The 25131-nt window shown below is 48.2% G+C and overlaps 2 protein-coding genes across 5 annotated transcripts in view; one reads left to right on the plus strand and one right to left on the minus strand.

Annotated features, from left to right (window-relative positions):
- Positions 1-9461, plus strand: part of TP53BP1 (tumor protein p53 binding protein 1) — a 28593-nt gene extending 19132 nt beyond the window's left edge. For all 3 annotated transcript variants that reach the window (XM_083412659.1, XM_083412658.1, XM_083412657.1), the window contains exons 16-25: positions 3721-4004; positions 4504-4680; positions 4796-5208; positions 5318-5509; positions 5733-5927; positions 6164-6364; positions 7745-7839; positions 8350-8549; positions 8668-8813; positions 9139-9461. In XM_083412659.1, the coding sequence (XP_083268785.1) occupies positions 3721-4004; positions 4504-4680; positions 4796-5208; positions 5318-5509; positions 5733-5927; positions 6164-6364; positions 7745-7839; positions 8350-8549; positions 8668-8813; positions 9139-9323 (2088 nt within the window). In that variant the 3' untranslated portion in view covers positions 9324-9461. The remainder of the gene's footprint in view (positions 1-3720; positions 4005-4503; positions 4681-4795; positions 5209-5317; positions 5510-5732; positions 5928-6163; positions 6365-7744; positions 7840-8349; positions 8550-8667; positions 8814-9138) is intronic.
- On the minus strand, positions 7507-23253 carry TUBGCP4 (tubulin gamma complex component 4). Of its 2 annotated transcripts, XM_083412672.1 has the most exons (18): positions 23121-23253; positions 22782-23024; positions 22064-22168; positions 20629-20682; positions 18043-18099; positions 17631-17710; positions 17210-17411; positions 15965-16130; positions 14796-14920; positions 14056-14106; positions 13803-13908; positions 13423-13530; positions 12983-13121; positions 12620-12797; positions 12308-12442; positions 11504-11620; positions 11098-11237; positions 7507-10593 (listed from the first exon to the last, which is right to left on the minus strand). In XM_083412672.1, the coding sequence occupies exons 1-18, from the start codon at positions 23205-23207 to the stop codon at positions 10578-10580; spliced, it is 2109 nt and encodes a 702-aa protein (XP_083268798.1). In that variant the 5' UTR covers positions 23208-23253; the 3' UTR covers positions 7507-10577. The 2 variants fall into 2 exon arrangements, with proteins under 2 accessions (XP_083268798.1, XP_083268799.1); XM_083412673.1 differs by lacking the exon at positions 22064-22168 and having other exon boundaries at positions 23121-23241.
- Positions 23254-25131: the final 1878 nt, after the last annotated feature.

Raw genomic sequence — 25131 nt, forward strand, 5'->3', positions numbered from 1 at the left:
GAGTTTGGTGCCAATTTCTCCCACTTTGGTGCAGACCATAAAGGGATTTATTTAATTTGCATACCAAACCTTCAGCGGCGTCTATGCCTTCAGGAACTCGCATAAAAATTTGTTCTTTTAAATCTGCAAACAGATATGCAGTTTTTATATCTAGGTGGTAAACAGAATGTCCACGTTGTGATGCATCTTTTAACAAGAGCTTAACTGTTTCATATTTTACACTTGGTGAATAACACAAATCATAATCTTCACCTGGAATTTGTTGAAAACCTCTAGCGACTAATCTTGCCTTGTACCTTACAACTTCATTTTCCCCCCCATTCATTTTAGCTCTATAAACCCATTTTGAATCTATAAGTCTCATATCTGGGGTTAGAGGTACAAGAGACTAAGTGTTATGCTCTTTTAAAGAAGCTATCTCAGAGTTCTTAGCTTTATACCAATTTACAGCTTGGTGCTTAGGTAAATTCTGATCATTGTAGCTTTTTGGCTCAAAAACTGCCTTATTGGCATACACAGTATTAAAATGTTCATCTGCAAATCGTTGTGGCTTCTGCCTCTTTCTATCTGAACGTCTCAGTCCAGAAGGAGAGTCAGACTCCTCAGACTTAACAGGACTAAGTGAACTACTAGTTTCAGGTTGTAAACCATCATTGTCAGACTGAAGAGATGCCTGTAGGCTAAGCTCACGGTCAGAAAACTCAAGAGAATCTAACCTCTCCTCGGGTGCCTGTAACTTTAAATCATCAAACAAATTATCAGATTCAACAGGCTTTTTGTCTTCTCCCATTAATTCAGAAGCACCATTTCCTGCTGCTGCTGCTCCTGCTTCCTCCTCTTCCTCAGTATCATTTATACCATCAGTATCTTGGAAAATAGCAACTCCATTCCAATTTACAGTTTGTATCATGCTTCTGGTAATATGAAATTTGCCAGTTGCTGGGACGTAAATTCTGTACGCTCCCTGCTGGTAGCCCATTAATTTTCCCTGAACACTACGCTCACCCAATTTCTGCTTAGCGGGATAATGCATAATTACATCTGAACCCCAAATGCGTAGGTATTTCAGATTAGGGCATTTTTTAAACAGCTTCTCATAGGGGGTGACATCTAAACCAGAATGATAACTTCGATTTCTAACATAACAAAACGCATTAAGCGCTTCAGCCCAAAAATCTTTGGGCAGATTAGCATCGTGCAGATAAGTTTTAACCCCTGCCTGCAGGTCACGCTGCACAACTTCAACAAGCCCATTTTGCCAGGGACTTCGGGGGCAAGATAACTCATGAGTAGTCCCCTGCGCTTCCAGGAATTTCTCAAAATCCTCAGAAACAAATTCCCCGCCCCGGTCAGAAAACAGGTTCTTAATTGGTTTGTTAAAGTGCGTTTTTACCCAGTTGCAAAAAACTTTGTACTTCTCAAATGCTTGGGACTTTTCAGCTATTGCATAAGTCCAACAATATCTACTATACTGGTCTATGAGGATAAGCCAGTACCTAGAACCTCCTAATGATGGTGGGAGTGGCCCAACTAAATCACAATGTACACGCTCAAATGGCTCAGTTACTTTCCTATCTGAGCACCTACCCTTGCGTGCAACCTTGATCTTATTTTTGCAACAGGATAGACATTGCATAAAGAATTTACATGGTTTTAAGTTGAGGCCATTAACAATATTCTTTGTCTTAATTACATCAGCAAAATTCAGGTGTCCTAGAAGTCTGTGCGCCTCATGGACACACCCAGAATGTGGCCTTACATTCCTCAACCCCTGGCTTGACTGTGCTGCTCTGCAATCTATAGGCGATTGGGAGTAGGTGCGAAAATACAGTCTATATAAACCATCAGATTCCCGGGCATATAATAGACGTTTGTTCCCCTCAAAAAACTCACACATTGAATTTAAGAAACGCACAGTTATGCCTTGACGAGCAAAACACCTTACTGATAATAAATTGTCCACTGATGGGCAGTAAATGCAGTTCGCTATAGTAATGTTTAAAGAGTCAAGTTTAACAGTACCCCTGCCAAGCGACTGCAGGACTTGTGAATTGGCTAAATGTACATTACCAATTTCCTCTTCGAAAGAAATAAACAAGCTTCGATTGTTGCAGACATGCTGAGTCGACAATAAAAGAATTCCACTTGGCACCTTTTGTTCTTTTACGATCTGTTGTCCAAGCATGAAAAGCTTGCGGCTCGTTTCTGTCTTTACGGTACAATGTCGGCTGCTGGGCTGACGACCGTGACTGACGAACAGAAACAGACTTGGGAGTACCTTGCTTTCTTTTGGATCTGCAGTCCTTTGCAAAATGTCCTTGCTTATTGCAGAACCAACAACGCTTTGCAGCTTTAAATGCAGTCGTATCACCACCAGCTTGCATGTGGCGTCCCTCATTACTTCCGGAAATAGGAGTGCTTATGGCACAAGCCTCCCTTCTGTCCAACTCGCCCATTAATCTTGCCGTTACCCCTTCCACAGTTAATTGTGCTGGTGGAACGGCAGATATCTGGCTGGCTATACCATCAAAGTCCTCATTAAGGGAACAAAGGATGATAAAAACATACTGAATATCAGGTATCTCCATGTCCCTTCGAATTAATTCGCAGCGTATTGCCTCCAGACGTCTCAAGTGTGCTGCCAAATCACCACCAGGCTGCAACTTCGTCTGGTACAACTGCTTGAAATACGTCAATGCAGACGCTGACTCTTTTCTAACATGCACTGCTGCAAGACTGTCCCACATTTCTTTGGCAGTTTTCTTATTCCTTATGTAGACTACTTGCTGGTCGCTGACTGCCAAATTAATTATCGCCCTGGCTTTCGCATCTCCTTTCGACCAAGCATCAGTTACAGGGTCAGGAGGGTCATCAGTTACATAGGTCCATACATCTCTAGAGGTCAAAAGCGCCTCCACCCGAAAAGACCATAAGCTATAGTTCTCATCTGTTAGCTGTGGGAAGACCAGAGCCTTCTCAGCTTCTAGAACCCGGTCAACCATTCTGGAACTCTTCCAGACCCACAAAAAAACTACGCTAACAAGAGAAGGAGTTTTCAAACCTTTCTCAGAGTCCAAAAATATGCAGTCATCCACTCAGCAGCTGGGCCCATAACCAAAGATGTTGGCTTTTCGCAGTATAGTAGCGCAGAGAGCTTGCTGGGGAGAGCTTGCATTAAAAAGGGACTCAAAAATAATTTAAACAAGGTTTTAATAAGAGAAACAAAAACTCCTTATACACCAAATACAACTACAAACAAACACGACCCAAACACCAACCCATCCCCAGGGTAAATGGCAGAGCTAGGTGCTGCTCCTTATATACTGTGGCCAATTCCCAACACAGCTTAATCAATGCAACTCAGCAGCACCTGCTATGCCTCACAGCTGCAAGGCTGGATCTTGTTAGTTTACTCTGGCCCTTGCTCTGGCCCCTTAAAGGTATACACATTGGGTGAAACAATGATGAACCTTTAGATTTAAAGAAACAGTTCAACAAGAGTTTCCTGTTTAGAATGTCAGAAAGTAGCTCTGTTATGGGAAGAGCACTGCTCTGGGAGCTCTGCCCTGCCCTACATGTATCTGGCTGAGAGTGACTTGCCTGTGGGTGGATCCCTCTTGGGATCTGAAAGTGCTGGTCCTAGGTCATCTCTCCCCTTCTACCTGGCACCTGGCTTGGCCTTCCCTCCCTCCCTTGAATCCCAGCCTGCTTTTCTTTCAGGAGAGAGAGGACCCCATCATGGAGTGCCAGGAGAGTGAGGTGGATGTCTCCCCCTCTCGTACGGGAGGCTCTTCTTCGCTTGCCTCTGGAGACCTTGGTGACATCAGCTCCTTCTCATCCAAGGCCTCTGGCCTCCAGCGCATGTCCAGTGGAGGGAGCAGTGCCTTGTCCGTCACACACAGTGGGACAAGCTCTGGGCAAGGAGGCACTCTTCTGAGAGGAGGGAGACCTTGCCAAGGAGCCGGGCCTGGAGACTTGGCCTTCCCTGGGGTCAGAAAGCTCAGGTGGGTGCAGGGCCTCTGGGAAAGGGACATCAGAGGAAGGCTTCACTTTGGGGGAGCAGCAGGGTGGAAGAGAGGCCATTTTGCATTCTTTGGTGTTTTGTTTCGGGCGGGGCATGAATATGACTGTCAGTATATTCTTTAACCAGTTTCCAAACTGAAAGCCTGTGCTATACTTTTAAAAGGCCATGGGTTCTAAAACGGATTGAATTTATTCACAGTTGGCGAGTTAATATTTTTGATGTCAAGAAGGTTTTAAATACTTGAAGGTTGGTGTTGTATTGAGTGATGTTTCAAACTGGGGAAACAATGTGGCAAATCATGTTGGGTTGCCTTGTGAGCAGCTTTATTTGGGCTTTGCTGTTTACCTTGAAATGCAAGGGATAAATTGTGCCCACAGTTCTGTGCCATGACCCTGGGAGCATGTGTGGGGCCTCCAGGACATTGTGGCTGGCAGGCTGGCTGGCTGTGCAGAGGTTAACGCTGCCTTTGGTTTTCCTAGCCCTAGGAAGGGGGGCAGCCAGCCTCAGTCTCCAGTCCAGCCTGACCATGCAGCACTTCCTGGGGGGTGTGAGGAGGAAGCGCAAGGTGTGATCAACCAGAGGAGTGGCAGAGGCCCTGCAACTCCTCGCAGACGAGGGCGAAGGGGCCGCCTCACATCGCGATCGGCCGGAGCCAGGTAGCGTGGTGAAGGTCAGCTGATGCTGATGAGGGAGGTGACCCTGGTGGGGTGGAGTAGCAAGAGCTAAAGGCCCTTGCAGCTTCTCCAGCTGTTTCTCTCCCTGGATCTGCAGGGCCAGCCTGCCAGCTGTGGAGGATCTGTCAACCACAGCCTTGCCAGAAGAGGACTGCCACACACATCGCCCTTTGAAGGGGCAGGAGCAGACTGGTGTCCCTCTGCGCCGCAGCATCTCCCCTGAAATCCCCTTGCAAGAGCGCCTGGGGGTTTCTACCAGCACAGAGCTTTCCTCTGCCACCTCCTCTTCTGCGAACAGCTTTGTGGGCCTCCGGGTGGTGGCAAAGTGGTCCTCGAATGGCTACTTCTATTCTGGGACTATCACACAGGATGTAGGGGGTGTCAAATATAAGCTGCGCTTTGACGATGGCTATGAATGTGATGTTCCGGGCAAAGACATCTTGCTGTGCGACCCTCTCCCCCTGGAAACAGAGGTGACGGCCCTTTCAGAGGACGAATACTTCAGTGCAGGTAACTTGTCTGGCTGGCAATGGACCTGCAGTGTTTGGGGTGGGTGGTAGTGGAGAGTTGGGTCGCAGGCTGTGAGCTGCCCTTATGATGCCTTCTGCCTTGGCTGCAGGGGTAGTGAAGGGGCACCGGAAGGAGGCTGGGGAGCTGTTCTATTGCATTGAGAAGGAGGGCCAGCGGAAGTGGTACCGGCGGAGAGCAGTCATCTTGTCTTTAGAGCAAGGGAATCGGCTCCGAGAGCAATTTGGGTTGGGCCCCTACGAACCCGTCATGCCCCTGACAAAGGCGGCTGACATCAGCCTTGGTAAGCAGCCTGTAGGCAACTGCCCTGTGGGTCTGGGCAAGAGAAATGGGAACACCTAGGAACCTCTTAATTGAGGACTGGAGCTGCAGGGTGTTGGCCCTGGGTAAACTCTTTAAGAGGCGCAAGTGACTTCCTTCTGCTGCCCTGCAGAAAACATGCAGGGGGGCCTTGGTGCTGCTGCGTGTTGAGGTGGGAGCTAACAACATTCTCCTTGTGGGGCTAGATAACCTGGTGGAAGGAAAGCGGAAAAGGCGCAACCTCGGCTCCCCCAGCACCTCCAACAACACAACACCCACCCGCAAGGGCCCTGAGAGCCCCCAGACCCCGCATAGGCTGTCTGGCAAGAGGAAGCTAGTTGCCTCAGAAGAAGAGAGATCCCCTGCCAAACGAGGGCGGCGGGCAACCCCTACAAAGCCAGGTCAGACTGTTTTATGTCTCCTTGTATTGCATCTCTTCTCCCTGGACTAGACTTTCCCTTCTTGGTCTCCTCCAGCCTTTCCTCCCAAACCAGAGGAGCTGGAGCTGGAGCTGAGCTCTTGCACCAGGAGGATCAAGGCTCCCCTCCCTCTCCATGAGAGAAATTCTAGGTTGAGGCTGCTGACCTGCTGTCAGGAGGCAGCCACAGGACTTTGATTTTCCTCCCTCCCTCCACAGGGGCTGCCTGTTCCAGGGAAGCAGTGAGTCCATCTGTCAGTGGAGGGGACTTGGGAGATATCCCGGCACCAGATGACCGATGGGGGCCTATGCCACACAACAAGACTCTCTTTCTGGGCTATGCCTTTCTCCTCACAATGGCAAGCCCCACAGATAAACTCTCCAGTTGCCAGGAGCCTGCAGTGAGCAGCGAAGAGGAAGGTGAGTGCTCCATTGCTCCAGGGAGGCTGTTGGGGGCAAGGGTGGCCCTCGTTGACTGAATCTGGTTAAGCCATTGCTCATTTAGGGTGGTGACAGAGAAGGCAGAACTAGGAAGGGATCAAAGGGGGCGCATCTAGTTCAGCATCTTGTTCACATGGGGGCCAAAGGAAGGCAGCTTGGCCAAGGATCCCTGGTAGGGATTCTGCTAGCTGTGGTTTCTGTACTCTTTGCAGGATAGTGGTGTGCCTACAAGGGCTAAGGAACAGGGCAAGTTGTGTGGCTGCAAGAACTTGAAGTCAGCAAGCCAGTATCTTACCACACTTTCCAAAGTTAGTTTATTGGGGGGATAGTTGAACCTGGGACTTGGTAAGACTGGCTGTATCCTTGCACCTTCCCAACCAGTGTGCAAGCACATCACAGGAGAGCTGTTGGGTAACATGACAGTGTGAAATCCCTTGAAGGCTACTTGAGGAGCCAGTCATGCTTTCTGCTATTCCAGGTCCTAGAAGCCCCCAAAATAAGGAATTGCCAAGTGTGGGGCAGAACATGTTTGCCATCTTGTGGCCCTCTAAGAGAACTCAAGTTATTTGGGAATGAGCTGCAGATCTCTCTTACAACTTTCATGCTGCTTACAGCTACCATTTGGGGCTCAGAAAATAATTTCACTAACTTAACAGTCAATTTCTGAACATGGCTCCAAGTGTTGGTGCTTACCTCTTAAAACCCTTTGCAGCAAGGGGCTTGGATTTTTGAAGGACCACCACCTTCTGAACGAACCAGCCCAGGTACTGAGGTCATCATTGAAGGCTCTTCTCTGGGTTCCCCCTCCTTCTCTTAATTACATGGGTGCTGTCTTGAAGGTTTTCTTGGCAATAGCACACCCCTTTGGGTCACTTTCCTCACCTGTTACTACTATCTCTTATGTCATCTTGGCACTAGGTGAAGACCTTTCTGCGTTTCTCTAGGCATCTTTAAATGTCTAAATAATCTGCTGTGCTGCACAAACGTTCTTGTCAGTTGTATTATTTTCTGTTGAGTATAAAAGCAGTTCTTAGAGCACATTACTGAACAGTGGAGAATATTTTTTAAAGTGAACAGCTGTTTCTGATCCTGTTTAGTCTCTGAACTGAATTTCAATGCAGTTGTTTTAATGTTCTTTATTTAACAAAATTCATAGTTTACAAAGAAAAATCAAAATACTAACTTAAAAATTGACAGAAGCAAGCATTTAAAAGAAGCCAACATGCAGCTTTTAAAATAGAAATAAAATCTGAGATTTTGATTGTGTGGAAATGTTTCACAGTTCTCTTGCAAGGGAAGAGGTGTAGTGCTCTATTTATGCTAAAGAATTAACTCTGCTAACTTCATCCTGTTTTCTAGACTTCTTGGAGGTAACACCTTACAACAAACACTACATTGGACTGCAGCTGCAAGCTGGAGGTGGTTTCATCCTGGAGGACTTCAATGAAAGCCAGGTCAGGAGCCAGAGCTGGGGATACATGAAGTAGCATCACCTAGGTTGGCAGAGGAGATTTATTTAGAGAGGGTGTTGGTGCTTTGCTGCTGTTTTCCTTTTAATGATGAAATGGATGCTTTTCTGGGTGTGGTCCAAGGGAGGCAGGTGTGTGACGGGTGGCAGCTTCACCTGCACACAGGTTGTCAAGTGGGAATTGCCATTTGTTCTCCTTTCAAGACCTGGGATGAGAAAAGGAGGTGCCTGGCCATGATGCTTCTTGGAACGGGATAGATCTTGATAGGGGCTGCTTGAAGTAGAGGCGGAGAGAGCCTCTTTTCCTTCCATTGGCACATTTCTCAATTCTCTACTTCTGCCAGTACTGACCCTTCCATTTTGCAGTTAGCCTGGCTGGCTAGTTGTCAAATAAGCATTTGACCACACTGGGTGTTTTATACTGAACCTGCAGCCTCTTCCAGGGCTTTGTGTTTCTATGGAAGCCCAGGTCCCAGCCTCCACTTCCTTTGTCCAGTGCAGTGCAGCCTACCAGTGCTTCCTGATAGCAGACAGACACTGCCGGAACCGGATTTACTTTCTGTGCCTTGCCCGAGGAATCCCCTGTGTGTCTCACGTCTGGGTCCATGACAGTTGTCATGCCAATCAGCTGCAGAACTACCGGAATTATTTGTTGCCAGCTGGTTATAGCCTGCAGGAGCAGAGGTTGCTGGACTGGTAAGTCTGTGAATGTTGGAGGGACCATGAGCAGCTTACCCACCTGGTGCAGGTGGAACAGGGTGGCATGTCCAGTTCCCTTGCAGTGGAGCTGCCTCTAACTTTTGCTTCCTTCTAGGCACTCCCGTGAGAACCCTTTCAGTAAGCTGAAGGTGCTTCTGGTGTCCAGTGAACAGCAAGACTTCCTGGAGCTCTGGTCTGAGATTCTTATGATGGGGGGTGCTGCTTCTGTTAAGCTGCAGGAATCTGCTTCATGGAGCAAAGGTACAAGCCCCTGGAAGGCAGCCAGCTGGTTTCTGTGGCGGGTAGATTGGCAAGAGGCTCTCTGTTGCCCACTGAGACATACCAATCCCCCTGTGCAGAAGAGGCCTGGTGTGGGAGGAGCTTCAACTTAGATTCCTGAGGGTTGCTGAGAAGTTGGATAGGCAGAGCAAGAATTGATTGGCTGCTTCTCCCTTCACCCCTTTTCCTTGTGTGGAGCTGCCATCCATCCTTTTCCAAAGGCAGCAAGATCAAGTACCTGGTGCTGTGAACAAGCAGGAGGAAAGGTTTGACCACACAGGACAATTCTTGTTTTCTGTTTCCACAGATGTGAGTCTGGCTGTATTTGATGTCGTGGTGACTGATGCTTCGTGCCCAACAGCTTTCTTGAAATGTGCTGAAGCGCTACAGCTGCCAGTGGTGACCCAAGAGTGGGTGATCCAGAGCCTCATTGCTGGGAAGAAAGTTGGATTCAAACACCCAAAGTATCAGCTTGATTCTGTCCCCAGCTGAACCTTTTTGCTTTGTGGAGGCTGTCATTGTCACCCAGGTTTTAAATGTCTGTGTCACTTGAACTGTGCATGAAGTGCTGTATATAGTTTTAACTTCTGGACTTTTATGATAATAAATGTCAATTTTCTTGTTGCAGTACCTAGGATTTCTCCTCTTACCATCTCTAAAGTGGCCCAGCATGATTGCTTGCAGCTGCCAGTGGAGGGAAGAAGGGAAAGTTGCTCATTTAATACGCTGGCATCAATTGCTGTGGATGGCCTGTCCTTTTTATCCCTTGGTCCAAGAATGGTCTCATTCAAGGGTTCCCCAGAGTTCCTTATTTAGTTATACCAGCCTACACTCTGTGTAGGTGCAGACTAGGATCTGTCAACAAAGGTGGAGGTGTTTACACATTGTTGGTGTAGGACAGCTCATGAGTGGGAGGGGCAATCTCCTTGTGGAGACTCCTGCCCCTCAGATAAGAAAAATATATAAACACAGTGGATTGGACACTAGCTAGAGTTCTTCCATGGTATGCTTTTGCTGCTGAACTTGGAAGAGTAGAAAGAAAAGTGTGGGCTGGAGAAAAAAAGCAAAAATAAGACTGATGGCAGAAGAAAATGAAACAAATAGGGGTGGAGGAGGGCAGGTTACCTGCAAGGCACCAGCAGTCTTGCACCACTTGTTTATTCTCCTCCTCTCCCGTGTGTGTGAGGAAAAGAAGCTGCACCAAACCCCCCACACAAAAAAAGTAGAAAGAACACTTTCATTGGCAGACTCAGCCCAGAATGGAAGTATACAGTATCTTCTCCCTGCTTCCGTATTTAGAGACACGAAATTACATTTTCAAAAAAGCAACTTTCCTGCAGTTAATCGCACTTTTCCATTAAGAGCAGGTCAATGCTCGCCCTGATTTGCACAATGTGGCTTCTGGATGAGGAGGGCAATGAGAGAATCTCCTTTGCTGGCAGCCGTACTTGCAGTGCTAGCAGTAGAAAGAGCCAAATTCGCTGACAAGTGACAGCAGCATTTGAAAACAATTCAAAGTCAATGCTAAGCAGCACTTTCACTTCCGGAAAAACATGCAGGATAAGGAGAGCAGCACTAGACACACATATAATGAAGCACACACTGACGGAGTCCTTTCTGAGTGCCAGGATGAGGTCCCAATACCTCTCGGCACCTTCCCCTCCAGAAGTCAGAACATGTATCCTGACCAGAGCAGGTTTGCTTCCCAGAAAAGGTGGCAACGGCCTTCATTGTGAGACTGGTGGTCTATTCTAATCCCACACTGTAGAGAAAGAAGGGGCAGTTAATTAGAGGAAGGGCTCTGTGGCTGCAGAAGGGAGAAGGGTTGTGTAAATTGGGCACAGTAGCCAAAACTGCATGATGTTAGAGATGCACACACATATTATTTACAGACCACAGTGTGCAAAGTTTGAATTGCATTTTTTAACATAGCACACAGCTGGTTATAAATACATTTATATCCCACCTTCTGGGTCCCAAAACAGAAACAGCAGAAAGTTTAGATGATGCCTAATCACATCCCTCTCTCACCAGCAGCTCTCAAATAGGCTTAAGACCTTGTGTGTTTCTGGTTAGTAACAGGCCTGTGTAATTAAAGATTCCCAGTCCTTGGGAAACCTTAAGCCCTAGAAGGCAAGAAAACCCAGGCTAAGGATGGCTGTAGAAGAGTCCACATTCAGTCAGAGCCTCCCACCACCACCACCAGCACCAGCAGGAATATAAATAAAGGGGCTTGTGTGGTTTCCTGGCACTTGCCAAGGCCTACCTGCCCAAGGTGCCTCCAGCCTGGGTATAGTATTTGTTGTAGTCAAGACGTAACAGCAACTGAGCCAAGTCTGAATTGATCTGGTGATTGTGAACACTGGAAAGGATCTTGAAAAGGAGTGAAGACTGACAGCTGAAGCCCTGCAAAGGTAAACAGCACCCATGAGCCATAAATTGAGGAGGAAAGGCCCCAGCTGTGGCTGCCAGTATGCCAAAAGGGTCTGACCCAAGCTGTTTCTGATGAGCTTCATGGAAAAGCAATGGCCAGACGTCTTGTGTCCCTACCCCACCCCCCATGCTGAATTCATCGGAGAGCTGCCTGCTCTGAGTTTCCAAAATGTTTCCACAGGAGAGATGCCCCAAAAGCTTTGGGTGATGTTTTTCAGGTAGAAAAGTGCAAGACGCACCTTGGCCAGGATGCTCAGCTGGGCCGTCCCCCGCTCATCCAATGGTCCCCGGTTCTGGCTGACAAGTGAGCAGAAGCTATGGCATAGATCCAATATTTCATTCAAACAGTGGAAAGCCTGCAAAACCAAAGAGCAGAAAGGAGATGAAGGCCCAAAGGGCCTCACCAGAGCAGATGCTTCTCGTCTTGCCCTTCCGCAGCCTGAGATAATGACCAGATTCAGCAGGATTATTTGGACTGGTTTACTCAAACCATTTCACTTCTTGCTTAGTAGAGCAATTCTTAAGGTCTAAGGGACTGATGCAAGCAAACAAAACAAAACAAAAATCTTCATACACTGCACAGCAGCTACCAAAGCCTGAAATTTCTGTTCAAGCATCGTAACCTGCTCTAAACATGAGTTTCCAAGACCAATGAACATACCTACTTGCCTGGTGCTCTGGGGAAGGACTTTGACAGGCTTCTCCAGATTGCCAAATGCTACCAAGTCACCAGGAAGACACTCCCCCCAAAAACACATGATGAAGGCAAACTGACACACTTGCAGTTTGTTTATTTTCTATCCTGCTTTTCTATACAGACCTGTACCTCATTATTCACTTTAGCAGGTAAGGGCTTTGGTTGTGCTCATGGCCAAGCAATACAGCCATGTTCACAAGAGTCTGGCTTTTGCTTTAGTTCCTTCTTGCCGTGTTTGCATTGAAGTGAGCTAGGAGTGCTGCACTGGATGGGCATTTGGACTGTTCGAACAGGACCAGTTCTTCTCCTGGGGACACAAGGCAAACAGACTATGGGGATCACTCACTGGTTTCAGCAGAATGAAGGACTGTGCTAGGAGATTGCTCAAGAAGTGATCATGTGCTAGTCGAATGCTCTCAAAGTCACGGGTGGAGTTGATCTGCTGCAGAAGTTGGGAGAACTGAGACTCCAGAACATCCACCTGAAGATAAGGAAAAGTGAGGGAGAAGATACTGCCTGCTGTTTCCAGTCATTTCCAGCCACCAATTGTTGGTGGGTGATTTAGGGTATCGCTGGGAGAACTGGCTGGTGCATATGCACCCTTGGAGGAGCAGCACCGAAGCCTGAGTTAGCCCCTGAGACCTGTGTTGCTGCTCACCTGCAGGTAGTACTGCAGATTGTCTACAAGGAAAGTCATGTGATGGCGCAGTTGCCACTTGATGGCATCTGTCCTGTTGGATTCCAGGCGCTTGCACCACATCTGTAGAGCCCAGCAGTGCTGCAGCTCAGCCTGGACTCGACGCACACTTAGCAGGTACTTGAAGACCACATTGTACCTGCAAGCCAAGAGGAAGGCAAGCAAAAGATAGCTGGGTCAGGTCTCTGGGCAAGCAGACCAGGAGCTCAGACCAGGCCAGCATCCACCCACCCAGGAAAAATGTGCTCTGCTACCATCAACCTTTGACACCAAAATGCCACAGAATCCACCTGGAAACAGAAGCAGGGATAAAGCGGTCCTCACTTTTCCAGGACGGCAGGAGTAAAGAGGATATGCAGGGGCCACTGCACTCTATAGGAGAGCCCCAGAGCAGCCCAGCCTGATGCGGGGGATTCATGGGGAGACAGTTCCCGAGAAGGCGTATCTCGAGCTTGAGCGGCATCTGAAAAGGAAGCCAGGAGGCAGGTGGGCAACAATATGGCTGCAAAGCTTCCTGGACCCCACCCTCCTTCCCTGCCAGTTCAACTTATTTTCTCAATAGGCAACCAATGAACGTGAGAGACTTGCTCCAGGCCACCCAGGGGATTGACAAGACTGGCCTTGGGCTTTGAACTCCCAGCTTCCCAGACTGCCATTCTGCCTCTATGGAACCAAATTGGCTTTGTGGCTCTGTGCTTGCAGTTGTGGTGGGGCCTAAAGCTGCCCTGCTCAGGGCTGCTTGGCTCCCTGGCACCAGCACCCACCTCTGTGCTCCTTTCCATAATAGTGGATGGTCAGGTGAAGAAGAGGAAGCAGGTTGTCATCGTCAAGCAGCACTTTGTGGGCAGACTGCTGGAAGGCCACATTCACATCTGAGGAGGAGAGCCAGACGAGAACGACTTACTCCAGATGAGCGCACAGTGAGCAAGGAAGGCACAGTCACCTGTTTCCACTTTCCCACCCCCCATGCCCTTTTCAGAGTTTGTGCCACAACATCTTACAGATCCAAACTGTGCCTATGCAGGAGCCAAGAGTCTTGATACAAAGGCTTGAGAAGCAGGGAAGTATCTGAGTAGAGAGCCGTCGGTCTGCAACCTTCTCACCAGCTCAGCCTAATGGAGAAGCCAGATCCCATGAAACTCACCATGTTCTGTCACTGCGGTGGGAGGTGTCTTCAGCATCTGCTGTGCGGTGTCAATGAAGGCCTGAAACAGTTCTCCTCTCCCCAAGAGATAAAAATCTTTAATAATCTAGAAAGGAGGAGAAAATGACTAAATGCATCAGGATACAGAACCCATGGGCCCCTGCAAGCAACACTCCACTGGCAAGAGTGAGTCTCCTCCTGCACAAAGAGAGAGGAACAGCTTTGGAAGCTCCATATGGGGGTTTGCATGTACCTTCAGTTGTCCTATTAAATCCGATTCTTCCACCATGAGCTTCCATAAGTGCTAAGGGAGAGAGAACAGTCCATCAGCATCAAGAACCAGGAATCCCCAGCAGCAGCAGCAGCAGCTCCGAGCTGCTGCTGGCACCTTCCGCCCCACTGCAGCCAGGACTTGATCTGTTTGCTTTGAGTGACAGAGACTACTTGCCCATTGCTGGGCAGGCTCTCCATGCTCTATATGGCAGGACTGACAAACAGCCGGTCTATGGGATATTGTAACAGTTGAGGCTTTTAAAAAGCTTAATTATTGTGCAGGGTGCATTAGCAATAGACAAATGTTAATTCTGGATCCCCACCTGTCACTCCTCCCCCCGCACCAATTAGACTTTTGAAAAGCAGGGGAGAGGACTAATATCACCTCACTCTATGAATTGATCTGCCATTAAAATCACATCTCCCACACAGAGATTAGGCTTTATTAAAGCTTTTATTGTTGCTAATGGGAGCTTTTAAAATAGTGATGCTTTCTTGAGAGGGGAGAGAATTCACTGAATGGGTGCTGCTGGTGGTGATCAGGTTGCTCTGGCATGGCATGGCACTTTTGACTCCATCCCAGCAAGTAATCCCAAGAAGGAATGTGGCCCTCAGCCTGAAAAAGGGTTTCCAACAAGCTCTGGCGAGGGGTTTGCGAATGGCTCTCTGCTGCTACCTCACAAAGAACTTAGCACATGCAACTCTAGAGCTACGGCTGACCTCTGCCACAGTGCTCCGTATCCAGTCCACCACTGTCTCAAAGTCCACCAGGTTGAAGAGAGGCTGCTGTTTGAGGCGATGCAGCTCAGCCGCAAAGGTGTCCTCCTGGTTCTTCAGGATGGAGCCTGTGAGGCAACGGAAGGCAAGGAAGAGTGGCCTAACCTGGACACAAGATGCCAGTCATGGCCTCCATCAGCAGAGCTTTGCAGAGGACAAAGGCTGTTCAAGGTTGCATCAAGATCCAGCTTGGAAAAGTGGAGGAGAGGAAAAGGGGGGGAAATTGCTCTCCCACTTTTTCAAGCAAGTTCTTGCATAGGTCAGAATTTAAGACTGGAGAGTGTTTGCATTGTAAGAATTGGAAGCCTTTCAAGCTTCTGAAACACACTGAGCGTCAGTGAAGTTTTGCATCCGTGAGCACCAGAGCCTGTTCTCCTTTTTGCTTTGTGGCTGACAGATGCCAACAACCCAAGCTTATACAGTAGACGACCAAAATGCTTCAAATATTTTAAACAGAGGGAAATGGAAAACTGCTTCACTCCAACCCACTGAGGACTGTGCAATGCACACAGTGATGGCAGCAGATGCAACTTCAATTTGGGAAACTGGTAACAAAGCAGACAATGGAGGTGGGCTGAGGACAGTCTGCCTTTGTTTTCTCCTGGAAACAGCTGGCTGGTATTAAGTCAAAAAACCTCTTGCTGTTCCAAAGTGGCCTTCCTGAGAGCAGGGTACTGTGGCTCCAAAATCTTTTCAGTGCTTCCCAGTCGTTCTGTATTAAGTACAAATACCAGAGCTAGGAGGAAGCAGGTCCTTCTTCAAACCTGTTTTAAAATGCACGCGCGCACGCACACACACTCACTCTCTCTCTCTTTACATATATATATATATATATATTCCCCTTTCTATGGCAGTGTAGAGGGGTCCTTTACCTTTACGGAGCCACCATACTCTACCTCAAGGAAAGAGTGGCAGAGCAAGGGGGAGGGGTGGCTCAAGTGCTTTGCAGGGAGGGTCCATTCCATCTTGTGCAGACCCCTGGTGAGGCATCCCAGCACTTCCCTGCTGTGTCCCAGGGCGCCTTATGAATGGACAGCCAAGAAACAACCACCCTGCAGTTTTCAATCCTTGCTGCCCCCACGCAGAATAAAATGAGTCAAAGTGTCTCCTACCTTTTTTGGTAAGGCTCACATTTTGACTCTCAAACATCTGGACAGACTCTCCCACAAAAAGGATCTTCTCAGCAACTCGCACAGGGATGTAGGATGGCAGCATTTCAATCCGCAGAGAGAACTGCTTTGGGGATGGTGCCAACATGTTCTCCTCTTCAATCAGCCGCTGTTGGAAGGAGAGGTGAAAATGGGGGAAAGTCCAATAAACATTTTATCCAAATTTAACATTTGTTTTGACATAGACATCTTTTTGACTTCCATCAGCCTATCTGAAAATTCTCCATAACCTCACTACATCTCACATTTCTTACATTTATATTGCACATTATATCTCTTAATCTTAACCTTTCTTTTAAGCAACATTTCTATCAGTCTTTTTCACAAAGCTTCTTAAAAGCCAACAAGCGTTAGTTGCTCCTCACATTCATTTTGGCTGTTTATTGGAAAGTGAATAAAAATTATTTATTAAAAAAAAGAAAGAAAATGGGGGAAAGTCAGAAGAAGTTGATGGACTACATGGAATTGGCGGAAATGACTGGCAGAATCCGAGAACAGGGAGAGGAGTTGCTGGAAAAAGTTTAAAGATTATCTACAGAAATACTGCAAAATTAATGAATGTTAAAAGATTGTTGGAATGAAGTTATATGGCTTTAGTAGAAATGTTATAAGGATTTAAGTATAAATAGATTAATGGAATTTTAAAGGTAAAATAAGGTTAGAATGTGTTAAGATAATTATAGGACAGATAACAGAGGAAGATGGAAAGGAATTGCTGAAACATTTGACAGAAGTGGAATACAAAAAGGGAGGTGTGAGGAGGGTCGGTGAAATAAGTGAATGAAAGATAAGATATTGAAATTGTTTGAGTGTTTTAAATTGTTTTTGTTTGGTTTTGTTAGTTTAATGTGTTTAGTGTTATGTAGTGTGTTTATATTGTATTGTATTGTTCTTTTTTGTTTTTGTTTGTTTTTGTAGTGTTTAAATTGTTCAAAAAGCAATAAACATTATTTAAAAAAAAAAAAAGAAAATGGGGGAAAGTCAAAGAACCCCACGCACAAATATGGCGGCTCCAAGTAGAAAGCCCCATCCCCAATCCTGAGGACTGTCCATCAAAAGATAGGTGTGTGTTAAGACTAGGTGTATGTTAAGCCCTAGGGAGGGGCTGCTAGGCAGTGTGGACTATGCTGAGCTAGAGGGATTGGGAGGCGGATTCAGCTTCCTTTGTATCTAGCACCCAAACCTCACCATGTCCTGCAGCTCTCGCAGCTGTTTCCCCGTCAGCCCTCCGATCCCCAGGTCCTCCTCCTCCTCTTCGGGCTGGGCAGGGACAGACCCCGAAGAAGAGCCTTGCTTGATGAAGAACTCCTCATGTTGGTCCAGGAGCAGCCCATGCAGCATCCAGGCAGAGAGCTGCTTGTACATGGCAGCATGGCACATGGCCAAGACCCTGGAGGGGGACACAGCAGTAAAGGGAAGGGGACTTGACCAGGCTGCAGCCACAATGGAGCTGCTGCCATTAGTGGCTGGGGACAGGGAAACAAACACCACCCAAGGCAACAGTGGGACTTCAGGAACATTAACTTGTTCAGGGGGCAGGTTCCCAGGACCCATAACCTGACATTCCTCCTTAGTGCATGGGCTGGCTCCACCCAGGAGGGTTTCTTACTTTTCCAAAGCACGGCGCACAGGTGGCAGACCACCTCGGCAATGTCTGTGAACCACCTCCAGGATTTGACAGCCATGAATCTGCAAAGGAAAAGCAGATCCCTTGCAAGAGCTGATGTTGCCATATGTTCCTGCAACACTGGCTGGCAGCTGGATTCTGGAAGGTCCAGAGACCAGCTAGCCTGGATGGAGGAAGCTCCTCATCCACATGCAGGCAGCATTTCCAGCATTCTACTTTTCTGTGGATGATGGTACCAGAACTCCTACTTCCCATTTTTCACCTCTAGTGAGGTGAGAGAAATCAGCACCATCTCAGTTACACACAAGATTTGCCCTCTATTATCAAATCAAGCCAGGCAGGTGCCTGTGAAAAGAGGGCCACCACCAAGGGAGATCAGGATTCTCAACTGTACCTTCTGGGTCTTTATTTGCTCCACCACAGTCATCAGTGAGGGGAAAAGGAGCTGGAACTGCAAAACAAGAATCAGCTGGTGAGGAATGATTTGCTAGTTTGAGACAATAATGGGGGGAAAAGAGAACAGAGTGTTGTACTTAATGTGACAGACGAGATCTTTTTCTAATGTGGGTTGGGAATCCTCCTATGAGCTCACTCCACTCCCACTCACTCCAATAGGGAAGGCTATGAAACAGACTGCGTGGGAAAGAGCCTTTCCTAATTTCAATGTCACATAGCAAAATGGAAGTATCTTCCTTCTTGCACAGGGGCTTCATTTGTGTGTTGCCTTCATGGTTTGTCCCCCCCACCCTGCAGTTGGGGCTCCCCTCGATAGTCTACCTAAATAAGTAGACACCTACTAAGATGACCTCCCTAACTTCATTAATTCTTCAAGGAATGTTATTTGCCCCCTTTTAAGGTGCAGACGCGGGTGGCGCTGTGGGTAAAAGCCTCAGCACCTAGGGCTTGCTGATCGAAAGGTCGGCAGTTCGAATCCCCGCAGCGGGGTGCGCTCCCGTTGCTCGGTCCCAGCGCCTGCCAACCTAGCAGTTTGAAAGCACCCCCGGGTGCAAGTAGATAAATAGGGACCGCTTACTGGCCGGAAGGTAAACGGTGTTTCCGTGTGCTGCACTGGCTCGCCAGATGCAGCTTTGTCACGCTGGCCACGTGACCCGGAAGTGTCTGCGGACAGCGCTGGCCCTCGGCCTCTTGAGTGAGATGGGCGCACAACCCTAGAGTCTGTCAAGACTGGCCCGTACGGGCAGGGGTACCTTTACCTTTACCTTAAAGTGCAGACACTGTACCTGCTGTGTAGATAAAAGTGCCAGATTTCTCTTGCTTATGACATCAGAAATTGGAAATGGCTGCCAAGATTCTACTCACAGAGATTCACTCTGACACAGTATGTTTCCTAAACCACACACAATTACTTGCACCACACTTTAGGTTTTTGCAAACTTTCCGCATGATCAGGATTATGTTCCTTAAGATAATGCCTGTGCAAGCCTTTTTCTCAAAACGGGAAAGGAAAGGCCTTCCATGTTGCCTATTGAACATCAGGCAAGGATGCAATAACTAACAAGGATCAACATCAATGCAGGCTATAAATGCAGTTCGGAAGACTAAGCTTCCCTTCAGACCCAAAGTACGTATTAAATACTGCGCAAAAGATGTGCCACCTTAATGAACCAGTTGGAGGAGGCATGTGAATTGCAGCCTCCTAGTTTCTCTGTGTGTCTACAGAGTTTCCTTGTGAAAAGCTCTGATGCTGCTGCCGCCGCCACCTGGCCTGGGTCCAGAATTTTGCTATTATCACTGAAAATGGGCATCTGCCTAAACTAATGTTACCTTTCCTGAGGAGGCCCTTTGCTCATAGGATGGGTACTCTAGCAAAAACTGAGCTTGCCTAGGCAGCCCCCTGCCCCACAAGAATGTGGTCTGATTAACCCCCTTGTCTTCCTTCAGTGCAGCCTGCAATGTAGAATAATTTTCAGTGGAAGGCAGCCAACAGGAGTTAAGAGTGATGCATACATAATCATCCCTAGGCAGCTCTCCTTTCTCTTTGGCGGGAAGAGAGACTGAGTCCCCTGTCAGGATCCGGAGCCTCTCCAAACTGACTGGGTGAATAAAGGTGCTCTGGGGGAAAGCTGGTAAGTGGCCCCTCAGATGGAGCCAGAACTCTTGTATAAGACCCTCCATTCTCATATTCTAGCCACTCAGGATGATAAACCTTTTATCTCTCTTTCCAAGCTTCCTGTGTCCCAAGAGCCTCTCTCTGAGAGACTCAAGAAAGTACGCCCTATAGGATGCACTTTTCCCCCTCCAAAAATGAAGTGCAAAAATCTGTGTGCATCCTATGGAGCGAATGCCGGCTTTCGCTGAAGTGTGGAGAGCGAGATGGGTCAGTGCGGACCGACCCCTCTCGCTCTCCAGGCTTCAGGAAGCTATCAGCAAGCCTGGGGAGCCCGTGGGAGTTCCCGCAGGGCTCCCTAGGCTGCGGATAGCAGCCTGCTGCCTGGAGCGCAGGGCGCTCTGAAGCAGAGCGCCCCGCGCTTCGGGCAGATATCCGCAGCCTAGGGAGCCCTGCAGGAGTTCCCACAAGGCTCCCTAGGCTGCGGATAGCAGCTTGCTGCCCGGAGCGCCGGGCGCGCTGAAGCAAAGCGCCCCACGCTTCGGGCAGATATCCGCGGCGGGGGGTTATTTTTATTTTTATTTGCTTTATTTCCCCCCTCCCCCCAAAAAGTAGGTGCGTCTTATGGGCTGGTGCGTCCTATAGGGCAAAAAATACGGTACTCGCCCATTGCTCACACTGGCACTTCACAGGATGTCCCTTGGGGCAGGAGGGCCCTTACAGAGATTGGGATGGCCAATGAATCAGACTGAGGGAAGGAAGAGAATCTTTGCCTTCATGGAGGTTGTGTCAAGGCTTGCTCCTGCCTCAATTTTTTTATTTATTCCACTGCAGGAAAAGGATTGGAGACAGGAAACTGGCCGTGGAGCCAGCTCCTCTAACAGAAGGGAGGTATGGGCATGGAGAACTCACTTGATCCAGCGAATAATTGACATGCGAGATGGTAAGGTGAGGATCGGCCAGAAACTGCAAAAAATGAAAGGTGGGTGAGAGACTGGAGTAAGTCTTTGTTTTGACTTCTTGTTTTGCAAATCCTAAGTTGCACAAGCAGGAAAGGAGCACTCTCTGGAGCTTTTTGAATATAGCAGTTATACGGATGGCACTGTTTCCTACAGAGATCCAACATACATGGGTGGAATTAGCAATGCATGACACTGGCTGGCATGTCAAGAACTGTCCGTGTTCAGACCTTTTAGGTCAAAGCAGTGGGATAACAAAGCAAGGTTTATTCAGTATACTCGTTACCTACACTGGCCTGTTGCTTTTAAATTACAAATTGGTAAGTGCTGATTTGAGGCACAGACCATCTTTGGCTGTGGAGCCCTACGCCTGAAGCCAGGGAAAATACAGCAACTTGGTGCAAGTTGGCTTGTCAGGTAAGCACCTGCTGGGTCTGGAACCACCTCCAGCCTTAGCCCCTGCTTCTGTGGAGAAGGGAAACTCCTCCAGCCTCAGCTTTCAATATTGCATTAAGCTCCTCTTGCCCATTCTCTCAACTAGCCTTTTCTCACCTCCTCCTTCTGCTCCTTGCCTGCTCTTCCCCCCCAAAAAACCTGCATGTTGCTGCCTGTTTGGGAGATTCCTTCATCCTCTTCAATTGTGCTTTCCCTGCTCTTGCCTTCCAGTACTGCGTACCTGGGTACCATAAGTTGGTGCTTTGGGCATCAAGGTCAATAAGTTGCCCCAGCCCTGCACTCACTCTGGGCTCATTTTGGGTCTGTGTCTGCTGCCGACCCTTGACTTACACCCAGAGTACTAGGCTGGAACTGATTGGCTGCCAGTAACCAGATCCCCTGGGGCATTTTAGAGCTTGGTGTTAGAACTGTTGTCCTTTTATAGCCATGTCTCTCTCCCCATGCCCCCACCACCACACCACACCAAAGTTCAGGAGGTAGCTGCAACCAGTTCTTCTCTGAGCTTCAATTTTGCAACTGGCTCAGATGGGTGGATGCCGTGCCCTTGCTGCTTACCAGAAGAGAAGCTTGTCTTCTCTTGCTTCAAGGGACCAACACCTCCTCTATGGTTTAGCCGCTACAGAGCTACGCAGCCATGGTCCTGGAATTTAATGCTCATCAGCACTTTTGTCTGCATGGCTAATAATTTTGTCTCTGTTAATAATGAAGGACACCATCAACAGATGCAATCTGATTGGTGCCCTCTCTGCTAAGCAAGCAAGTAGTCATTTATGCTCTATTCTTGTACAATGTCTAGTTGTGGGGTGGCTTAGTGAAAAGGAGTCATGAATACAGATTAACAAACCACTATTAGTGACAAAAACCTGCAGTTGGATTTGATGGGCAGAGCATCATGTAATATTTACTACAGAAACCCACTGTGCCCTGCTTACCTCCTGCTCCAAGTCAAGCAGGGCCTGCCGATATGGACGCAACACGGCATCAAGCCCAGTGCAGAAAGCCCGCAGATAAATCCCTTGCTGGGAGGGGTGCAGATCCTGAAAGTGGATCAAGGAATGGTTAATCTCCTGGCATGCATAAGGCTCCAGAACCACCTCTATTGCCATGAGTGGAAGCGACCCAAAGGAAATGCAACCCCCCTGTCCCTCCATTGTTCTGGGACTGCATCCTGCCACAAAAGCCCTTGCACAGGAGGTGCAGTTAGGAGGAGGGCTTGTTCAATAAATGCACACCTTGCTTTTCAAGAAAGCTCCTCCACAAACATCACTGTTCAAAATGACAGCAGTATTACAGTACAACATTCTTCCATAAAAGCAGCCAAAACAATGAACAAGCCCAAGGCCCAGCAATTGAAAAAAGAAAGCCAACGGAAAAATAAACCTCGGAGGACCTCATTGACAGGGATGTGGGGCCCTTCTGGGTATTGAGGGTCAGGAGGGAGAGAGATGTGGAGGCGGCCGGCTGCAGCCCTTCATGTCCTGGCTGTTTTGGGCCTTGAGAACGGACGGAGAGAAACAGCCTGTGAGGGAAAGGGCCGAGTCGCTTCCGCAGAGGGTCACTGCACATAAACGGCCGGAGAAGGGACAGGCAAGCGGGCAAAAGTGTGGGCGTCGCTTGCCTACCTCTGCACATGCTCAGGGGACCGCTCACCTGCGGCTGCACGGGCAGGGCTGCTGCTGCTGAAGGGGCTGACGGGGCGCCGGGGGGAGGCTGCTGCTGCTGCCCGCCCTGCGAGGGGCCTCCTTGCGAGGGCGGCGGCTGGACGTGCTCGGCCGCGAACTGCTCGACGAAGTCGCTGAAGCGAATGTAGAAGGCGCCGAGGCGGCAGACGCGGGCCAGGAGGGCGGCCTCGCTCGGGTGAAGGAAGGGCGGCAGCACCGGCTCCTGAGGCACCTGCGGGAGGGGAGGGCAACGAGAAGCCGGTTAGGGTGGGAGGCGACAGCGGCGGCCTGGAGCGCCTCTTCCCCAGGGGGCGGAGCGGGACGCCACCTGCAGGCAGACGCTGCCGCCGCCTCCAACGGCGACGAAGAGGCCTCCGGTGTAGCCGCGCAGCGCCAACAGCAGTTCGTGGATCATCGCGGCGAAGAGCGAACGACGGCGCCCCGCAAGGCCCGACGGGAAAAGGAGGGGTGCGCGCGCCTACCGCCTCCGAGCGCATAGAGCTAGCAAAAGGTTGGGAGAGGCAAGCGGTTCTCACCGCGCGTGGATCGTTGGCCGAGCACTGCAAAGCTGAGCGGGACAGCGCTTCAAACCGCGAGGAGAGCGGCAGCGGAAGATCTGTGCGCGGCTTTGCAAAAAAAACGAAACACGGGCGAGGAAGCCAATCGCAGCAGGCGCTGCAGGGAAGATTTGGGGGGCGAGGCGGGGATGTGCTTTCAATGCACTGCTTGTACGTGTAGAGCTAGCAAAAGATAGCAGAGGCAGGAGGCTCTCGGCTGCGGGGCTGCGTTCAAACCGCCCGCGACTTTGGATGGAGAAGGGGCGGGTTTCAGAATGGAATTCGTAAGGTGCCCCGCGTGGGCGTAGCTAGGATTTGGGGGGCGGGGGGAGCAGGACACTCACCTGTCATCTTCCTCTGGCTCTGTCTAGCAGATTTGGAATGAAATGTCCCAACTACAGTTGTTTTAAATTACTTTCTTTTGGCCCCAAGTGTTCAGGAAAATCTCAAAATCTTCAGTCATTTGAAAACTAGAAAGTTAAATAAAATTAGCATCAGGGAGTACCTTTCTTGCGGTTAACGAGTATATTTTGCAAAATTACAGAGAACTCGCTTTTTAGACACTAGGGCATTTACCACAGGTTCCAATAACGCAGAATATTTGGCTAACAGAGCGGCAGCAAGGATGAATTGAACTTTGGTGGCAGCAGAATCTAGCTGGAGTGTCCATTTCCTCGTGTTGCCATTTCCTTCTAGTGAAAATCTCCCCAACCCTTCAATGATGCTCATAAAATGCTCTTTAAATTGCTCTTTGAAAACTGCAATACTTTTAATTATTTGATTTGGGGGCAGCAGCTGCCCCCCTGCCTACACCCATGGTGCCACGAGGGGGGGGGCAGCAATGACATCCACAGCCACAGGTGAACTGCACGTGGCTATGTAAAAAAAGAAACACTTTCCAGCCGCTTGACAGATATATGGGGGACTCCCATTAGTGGAGACACGATTTTGAGGGGGGGGCAGGCTTTTGTGTCCGGATTTTCACTTTTTTAAATATGGAAACTCTATAGAGGGTATTATAAGCAGCTCTCAGTCGGAGAACGATGGTGGACTGGCTGCATTTGCAGGGTCATTTTAAAAATCTGAATTGTAGCCTGAAATAATATATCCGGAGGTTTAAATCAGAACTAAGTTACAAAGAGGAGGGACTCTGATATTGGCTGCTACACGCGCATGTGTAAGTGTGTGTGAGAGAGAGATTGCTACCCAGCGCTTTTTTTCAGGGGGGATGCATACCCCTAAACATTTTGGGAATCTAAGTTTGGCCTCATTGAGGGGCAGTATTTCAATATGAGTAGGAAAATGAGAGTACCCCTAAAAACAAAAAACAACTTATTTAAGGTAGGATAAGGACAAGATGAAATTATACAATTTAATATAAATATAGATGGGAAATGGCTATGTATTGTGAGTACTTATCTACTTTTAAAAATTTTCACTTATGATCTTTTTCTCTTACTTCTTTATTCTTTGTTCTTTTTTTTCTTTTTTCTGATATCTTATCTTTCATTTCACTGCTTTATTGTGAATAGCATTTTATAGAGGTATAAATAACTGTAAATATGAAAAGAGACAAAATATTCTCTAATTTTTTTCCCTTGGTTAGATGTATTTTCTTTTTCTTTTGTATTTTCTTTTGTTGTGAATATGTGTTTTCTAATTTGTACTTAATAAAAATATATTAAAAAAGAGAGTAGCCCTAAACATTTTTTAAAGAAAAAAAGCACTGTTGCTACCTAATAAAAAAAATCTTAATTTTTCTTATGGTTTCCAGTTGGTGGC

The sequence above is a fragment of the Podarcis tiliguerta genome (genome assembly GCF_965153285.1).
Source record: "Podarcis tiliguerta genome assembly, chromosome: 14".
Lineage (NCBI taxonomy): Eukaryota > Metazoa > Chordata > Lepidosauria > Squamata > Lacertidae > Podarcis > Podarcis tiliguerta.

What these genes read in the sequence shown, in the direction of transcription:
- TUBGCP4 (XM_083412672.1), bottom strand. Translation starts at nt 23,207, where the DNA reads ATGATCCACGAACTGCTGTTGGCGCTGCGCGGCTACACCGGAGGCCTC. An exon ending in ATCTGCAGTACTACCTGCAG is followed by an intron (nt 12,443 to 12,619) that starts GTGAGCAGCAAC and finishes CCTTATCTTCAG; the next exon opens with GTGGATGTTCTGGAGTCTCA. An exon ending in CCTTCATTCTGCTGAAACCA is followed by an intron (nt 11,621 to 12,307) that starts GTGAGTGATCCC and finishes TTGGTTTTGCAG; the next exon opens with GCTTTCCACTGTTTGAATGA.